This window comes from Ornithodoros turicata, unplaced genomic scaffold (assembly GCF_037126465.1).
Source record: "Ornithodoros turicata isolate Travis unplaced genomic scaffold, ASM3712646v1 Chromosome16, whole genome shotgun sequence".
Taxonomy (NCBI): domain Eukaryota; kingdom Metazoa; phylum Arthropoda; class Arachnida; order Ixodida; family Argasidae; genus Ornithodoros; species Ornithodoros turicata.
Genome location: NW_026999320.1, coordinates 1903557 through 1911082, shown reverse-complemented (window position 1 = coordinate 1911082; position 7526 = coordinate 1903557). Strand labels below are relative to the sequence as shown.

The window sequence follows — 7526 nt, the reverse complement described above, 5'->3', positions numbered from 1 at the left end:
CAAAGTCTAACTGAAGACAAATATCCCACAATTGAAAACTGCCCAAAAGCTTCCTATAAATGGTGGGAAAAGCTCACAGAGGGCAATTGCTGGAAGTCCCACAATCCTCCATCAAGTGCGTGACTAGTTAGAATTTTCATCACATCAGGTGAATACACCCTGTATATAAACACACATATTAAGGAGCAAGCTCATCACATGTTGTCTGCAAAGTAAAGAAACACAGTCGCTGCATTTTAGGGGCATCTTGTTTCATTTCATCTGGCCTTACAGTAAAAGCGCCGTTGTATTTCTAATGCATGGCACAGAAGAAACTAATGAGAAACATGTAAAAGAACCGAGTCATTCAATATAAGACACTGACAGATACCTTTTGTCTTGCTCCAACAGAAGTGCTAGCGCGCTCCTGCTATGTAGATTGTGTGAAACACTGTGGAGAGGAACCACTTCTTTCATAAGACTGTTAGGGCACGCCACTTGCAACTTGAAGTCCCTGCAATGAGGTCAATACGTGGACATCTTGAGTGCACTTTAATTACAGCACAGCACGAAATCTTAGCCGATAGTGTGGAGCAGGGATCATACTCAAACATGAACACAAAATGCAGCACTATACCGTAGTAGTGCATACTGACAAACAAAATATGAAACAAATTCATCACCTCTGGTGTTTCCAAGGGATCTGGTACAGCCTCTGAAACACAATTTATGAGATGCACGCCATTACGGCATCTGCAGCTAGCTGTAAATACAGATGTTTGGACAATGATGGAGACAAGTGGAATTTGATCTGTAGGAGGCTTGCAAGTAGTGGAACTCAGTCTAGGAATATTTTCTGCCTTTCAATGTATAATTAGCTCTTATAAACCTCTTATAACCATATGAGGGTGTCTACCAAATTGCACCCTCCAAATTCCCTGACTTTTCCCGGTCTTCACTGACCATTAAGGTGAATTCCCAGATGGGGACTTGGTGCCTGCTACTATAATTTGATGCAGAACTCTCATACAAGAGATCATATCTTGAGTATTATTGACGCTGCCCTATACTTTTCTGCCTCTGAGCTCGTTGTATTGGTGAACTGCTATAATCACGGCAACATTGCTGCAGCGTGGTCACCAACCAGTGATCGGCACTCGTGATTCGCTGTCACCACAGCAGTTGTCTGCAATTTTCCCTGACTTCAGCTGCCTTTTAACAAATTCCCTTACTTTTCCAGTTGCATCAAAATTCCCTCATTTCTCAGTTTTCCAGATTGGTAAACTCCCTGCATGACATGTGCCTACGAACAGTGTATGCCGGGGTGAGTAAATAAGAGACAACGAGCATGAAAGAAGCGTATGCAGTATATTCACAGCTGAAAATTACAACACATCAGGCTTTTTCTTTCGCATCATGTCGCCTAGCAACTGGCCTATGTACTTATGTGCTTGACGGCGCCTTTCCTTTGCTGGCTCATTGGCTGGTCGCAATTTTATGTACCTCCGGTAAGCTCCTGGGGCACACACAAAAAAAGGGGAACAAAAAAAGAAACAAATTAATGAATGCACTGCTGCATAATGCTACAGAGAAAACAAATGACTAATTGAACAAACTAGACTAATGACTAGTGCGCTACTGTGGGACGTTATATGCAAAATGTGTGCATTATTAGACCTGAAGACCGAAGAGAATTATGAGCATTAAATTAAAAATTAGGTGACATATGGCTGAAACATGACATTGCTCATCTCTCAAGCTATGCATCAGGGTTTTTTAAAGCTGTGCAGAGGTGACGATGTCTTCTGCACCTTCGATGAAATTGAGGAAGCATGACAGAAGAGGTCTTCCGACAATGAATAAATAATTTTTCGGTCGAAACTTTTTTTCCATTTTCAAAGATCTCGTAGTGTGTGTGCGCGTGCGGGGGTGTGGCGTCAACTCACGTTCGAGTAAATACAGTACATACTCCTCTACACCACGTCTTGTATCATATCATCGACACATTAAAATCATTATTAAAAAATGCTGTGGTGGTGTAACAGCTCGATTCCTGGTGTCAGCGCCTTTCTGCCGGAATTACGATTTCATTAATGTAACAAGTCTGGCTTCCTCAATTTTCTGGCAGATTTTTGCTGCAGAAATGCATCTTCATATGCCAACGGAACTTGGCACATTCTATAAGAAATGTGTTGAATGGTAAAATGTGTGCATACCTAATCAGCACACACCCTATATATCAAGTGCTGGGACGTAGCCCAAGGTTATTCACTCAGATTGGAATTAGCTGACCCAATATTTTCAATCCTGTTAAGTTTCTCTCGAACTGAATCGGTATGTGTGAACCTGATCCGAAAACAATAGCAGTTCCAATCTCTGTGTATGGCTATGTCGTAGAGGTGCTAAATCATGAATACTTACTTTTTGCTGCTGACAACTTCTTTGGCGTTAGGGCACGGTTCGCTTGGGCGTCCTTTGTTCTGCGGCATGCAGCACCTGTAACACTGCGATGCATCAGTTCATCTGTGCTCCAGATTGTCCGTACGACGTCTTTGCAAAACTTCGAGTCTGATCTTGATGCCATGACCCATTCGTAGCGGTCTTTCTTCATTGTGACACCATCAGAGAGAATGACCTGCATGAAGCAAAAAAGTGGCACTAAAACAATATGTCGCCTACATACCTAATTTTTAGAGGTGTGCGAATATTGGAAATTTCGAATAAAAAAAGAATATTTTCATTATTTAATTCAATTCAATTCAATTTTTGCTTGCATCCAGAAATAGACCTCTCGTTTGTAAACAAATGAAGTCATTGTGCTCGACTGCGCCACAAATTTGGTAGAATTGCACTACGCTCGAAGCTAGAGGTAAACAAGGCCGCGGCAGGAAGCCATGTTCTCGGGGGGGATTGCAATGGTCCCTGAAAGGGACGCGACCTTCGATCCAACTCTTCTTTCAATAGGAGGCAGCGAACAATTGCCCGTTCGTGGAACCCAGCCCTCTCCTTCCGATTTGGTATGGTTTCAACCCGTCTTCCAACGTCGTTATGACCTTTCTCTGGTAGAGGTCTATTCCAATGCTTTGCATCTTACTCCCCGTGGGTGCACAATGGTTCAGCTTCATGTCAATGGCAACGGTTCTTACTTCCTGAATAAAATTCTGTCATTGATTGAATATCACATTTGATGGCAAAAAATGGTATGAAGGAACCAGAGATAAAGCAAGAAAACATGTGCATGTGAGTGAAATGCAAATTAAAAGTAACTTGGAACTTAACTTATGTTACTTTGGCAAAGTTACCTGAAAAAGAAGAGAGCTCCTCTGAAACTCACCACGGCGCAGAAGTACAGAGTTAAGTTACAAGTTGCCAAAAATGAACTCAGTTGCAGTAACAAGTTGCTTATAAGGAGTTATATCGAACTCTGCTACTAATTGCCAAATAGCATGTTGCAAGAAAAATGACTAGTTCAGTAGTGGGAATCACCACATGAGAGCTAATGTTTGTACATTCACCCGCCCATCTTTAACTGGAAAGTCCACGTCCGAATTGTATTCGGTATCGGATCCGTCGTTGGGGCTTTCCTTTTTCTTTTTCATGTCAGAGACGGTTCCAGACGTTCCTTGACTTTCTTCAAAACAGTGTTCCTCAATGGGTAGTGAAGGCAACGGTGATGGCGCAGCACTCTCAAGACACGGCGTGGAAGCCAACACCTCATGATCGAATGGCACTGCACTTTCCACAATGGTTGTGCTCGGACCTGCAACGGGGTGTGCAATCTCGTTAATTCGGACCTCCACACAATTCAAACTGACAGTTGGGTCCCAGCAAAGCCATGCATCTTTCAATCAGTTCCATTCATCCATTGAGCTGCGGTTGAGGAAACAAATGCAAGCGCCTGTAAGAACATTTTCTGTCCTGAGCCGTTTTGGTGCTTGTCTGTAAATAAATATTATGGAAAGAAACGACATCATCTACTTCTGCCGCCCTACAAAGAGGTGTAGCGATGCCATGACACATTTCTAAGGGCTCCCTTTCGTTCAAACAACGCATTATTAAAACAAATCTTTGGCCCCTTTAGAGTTTGAATTAACAGATTGTACTGTACTTGATGCATTTGTCAGGTATTGTACCATGTACTGAACTGTCTTACCTGACAACTGTATGGACTGGACATCATCCTTAGCGTCCTGGAAAAATGAAGCAGCTTAAACCTTCCGAGCACAGTTTCTAACAAAACTGCTGCAAACAAAAATAGTCACCTCTAGTACTTCAACAGCCACAGGTGAAGTCCCTGGTGCAACGGCTTCTTTGCTGCAAGTCATCTTGTGACAGCTGCAGCTAGCTGTTAATAAATAAACTTTTCTCATGTTTCAAAAAAGACACTGTACTGCAAAAGTTAGGTAAACTCACAATATGCTCTTATAAGTGCACGTTGTGCACTACGACATAGCGTTCTCTCTTGAAAGAGCTCAGCTTCAAGGAAGTTGACTTTCTCTCGGAGCCTGCAAAGTTCAGACTCGGACTTGGGGGCGCTCACATTATTCTCCTTTATTATGTCCTCTTGCTCTCTTCGGCGTGCTTGTGCATGTGCTTTTTTCTTGGTTTTTGAAGATTGGTCATTCTGTAATAGTTATGAAGCTGAATAATCGCCTGTTCGAGTTTGTGTACTATTTCGGACACGGTTGTCTAAAACGTCCAGCCCGTGGCGGACCAATCCCCTATCGGCGACGTTGCTCTCCACTGCTCTGTCTCCTGTCTGTCCACTGCTCGGTTGCCTTTCTCGAAAGGTAGTTCTCGAAAGGCAGTGGCCCTCCCTTGGAGGCTGTATTGGTATAGATCCTTTGCAGTGGCGTAGCCAAGGGGGGGCTCGAGCCCCCCCTACCTGACACAGGCTACAGGCGACCCACGCAAATCGTGCAAATCCGAGGAGAAAAAGTAATATATATATATATATATATATATATATATATGGGGGGGGGGTTCCAGCGGGACGATCGCAAAAGTTATTGCAGTTACCGGCGTCTGTCTAACCAGCATAGTTGAATACTTTTGAACCGATGATCTTTTCGAGCTACTTGAAATCTCGTGAGGCAGCTTCACAGCTCATGACACCCCATATATAAACTCATTATTAAACGTTCAAATATTCTGTATTTTCATCTCTCATGTAGCTGTGTGCGCAATCATCAGTTTGTGGGCGTACCCAGGATCAGCGAGGGGGGGGGGGGTCTACCTTGGAGGTCTGGCTGCGCCACTGATCCTTTGTGTTGCGACATGGCCAATGGAGGCTGCTTCACCACAGGCTGGAGATTTTACACAACTGTATCCCAAAAAGGTACATACAAGTTTGTCAATATACGATGCCTGATACGAGACATGACCATTTATACGAGACAAAAGCAATACAGCACAACTGCGCAGTAAGCGTATGTTGAGAGCAGTGTTAATGAGGCACTTACCTTTTCTTGTGGGGGCACATATGGACCTTCTATCACTGCAGGAATGCATAGTCCCAGGTTTATCATGTCCGAAAGAAGGTCCTCCTTTGTTTCTGTAACAGAACAGTGTTCAAGAGAATGAAGAGGCTAATTCTCCTGCCTACACACGTGTTTTTGCAATGACATGGCAACAGTTTTGGGGTAACTCCTTACAAGTAACTTATAATAGTAACTTACTTTTTTTAGGTAGCTTTTAACTTAGCTCGTTGCTTTTGAGCTCTAGAAACTTCCTGACAAACTCGTTCATTTTTAGGTAACTTTGCGAAGGTAACTAGGAGAAAGTTTAAAGTTTCCTTTCGTTCGATAACCGTCTACAAACATCGGACGCCAGCGATATGTGCACGACGCGTCTGACTCCTTTGTGGTTACAAGGTGAAGCAACCTGAAAGTAACTCGTGACGTTTCTAAGGTAGCTTAGGAACTTCAAGTTCATTTTCGTTACATGTAACTTCGTTGGTGACTTGGTTACATTGCTTGAACAGCAACTGGTAACGAGTTCCCTTTGCGAACTAACTTCCCCTGCTCTGCACGGCAAAATGCACGCACTAAAATAGCAGTTTAAACGGCCATGTGCTGTGAATACATCTATCTTACCTCCAAGTTTCAGTACTTCTGCTTTGTAAAACTTTCCATGTGCTTCATCGGGGCCCTGCCAGAACGTTTTCTTCAACGTTGAATCAAAATCAGTCACGTCTTTCGGATTGAAGTTCCGGATTAGGCTGACAGGTACGATCGCTTCAGCCTTGTCTGTGTACATGACGTGCGCAAACATTTTCCTTGCACCGCGGTCACTCAATAAGGTGCTTGCACCGAACCGACCGAACAAACCGCACAAGAACCGCCGTAAAACCATGCGTAAAACACGTGCAAATTCAAACAAAGAGACAGCTCGGCAGTTTCCATTGGCTTAGCTTGGCTGTGGGCTTTTGGCTAAGCAGTTTGACTTCACGGCGATAATCAAGCTTGTTAGCAACTACATAATTATGTTAACATTTGTTTTACTTTTAGCTTTTACGAATATTACATAATCTTTGGATGAAACTGCGAACGAAATTCAACTCAGTTAATGATATCATCAGTCAACATCAGTATATGGCCACTGCGGTGACCGCCGCGCTTAGGCTTGGTTGGCGGCAAGCCCTATCACCACCACCACCACCGCTTGGTTGGCGTGCTTGGCTTGGCCGCTTGGCCATCATTCACATATCGTGTAGGCTTTGTATGTATATGTACGTATTTCTCCATTCTGTGTTCTTCCAGCCTCAGAACATCAGTTCTCCCACGTATCGTGTGCTTGCGTAACCGCGCATACTCGCATCTGTTTTTCTGGGCTGTGTAAACGTCGCAAAACAACAACAACAAAAAACAGGGGTGTAGTTCCGACATCCAAAAACAGCTACACCATGTCAACACCATCGCAGAAGAAGCGCAAGAAACTTTACTTGTGTGATGACCAGCCTTTCCTGGTGCCGGCTGCTACCAGGTATCGCCGATTTCACCCACCGAATGCTGCTGCCAGAACCGATGATTCAAATCCGTCACCTTCAATATCAGCGTCGACAGCGTCATCAGCGTCGAATGCTTCTTTTGAAGAAGCACCATCAGAAATCTCTGACGGGAGCGATGAATCTGCGAGCGAATATAGTGGCGACGACGCGCACATCGAAAGTCGCACGACAGACTATGCAGATGAAACTCGATCCACAGATGAGGATGAAAGCATAGAAGAGGTGCTCACAGATCCTTATGACGATGCAGAACTTTTGGCTGAGAGCTTTGCTGAGTTCGGAACTTCCACTCTTCCGAATTCTACTACTACCAAGGTCGAAGCAATTGCAATGATTATGGCGTTTGTAGCGTCGCAAAACTTGCCATGGACTGGGCTTGCCGCATTACTACAATTGATAAATGCCCTGTTTGGTTCAGGAATGGATGTCCTGCCACGGAGCAAATATCTTTTCCGAAAACTGTGGAGGTCGAAGCTCAACAAGGTGACAAAGCATCACTACTACTGCGAAATATGCATGTCACTTCTGCAACCAGATG

The 7526-nt window shown here is 43.9% G+C and overlaps 1 protein-coding gene across 1 annotated transcript; it reads right to left on the bottom strand.

The window, feature by feature from the left end:
* Window positions 1-2092: 2092 nt before the first annotated feature.
* LOC135372666 (BEN domain-containing protein 5-like) lies at window positions 2093-6252 on the bottom strand. Its single transcript, XM_064606164.1, has 8 exons — window positions 6075-6252; window positions 5442-5533; window positions 5216-5285; window positions 4242-4324; window positions 4133-4169; window positions 3495-3739; window positions 2401-2614; window positions 2093-2157 (listed from the first exon to the last, which is right to left on the bottom strand). Exons 1-8 carry the CDS (start codon window positions 6250-6252, stop codon window positions 2093-2095), a joined length of 984 nt encoding a protein of 327 aa, XP_064462234.1.
* Window positions 6253-7526: the final 1274 nt, after the last annotated feature.

Bases quoted from the DNA above. Each gene is read 5' to 3' on its own strand.
- LOC135372666 (XM_064606164.1), bottom strand. From the start codon at position 6,252: ATGTTTGCGCACGTCATGTACACAGACAAGGCTGAAGCGATCGTACCT. The intron at 5,286-5,441 runs GTAAGTGCCTCA...TAAAATCTCCAG, and splicing joins ATGTGCCCCCACAAGAAAAG to CCTGTGGTGAAGCAGCCTCC. The intron at 2,615-3,494 runs GTGAATGTACAA...TGCTTCATGCAG, and splicing joins TTCCAGTTAAAGATGGGCGG to GTCATTCTCTCTGATGGTGT.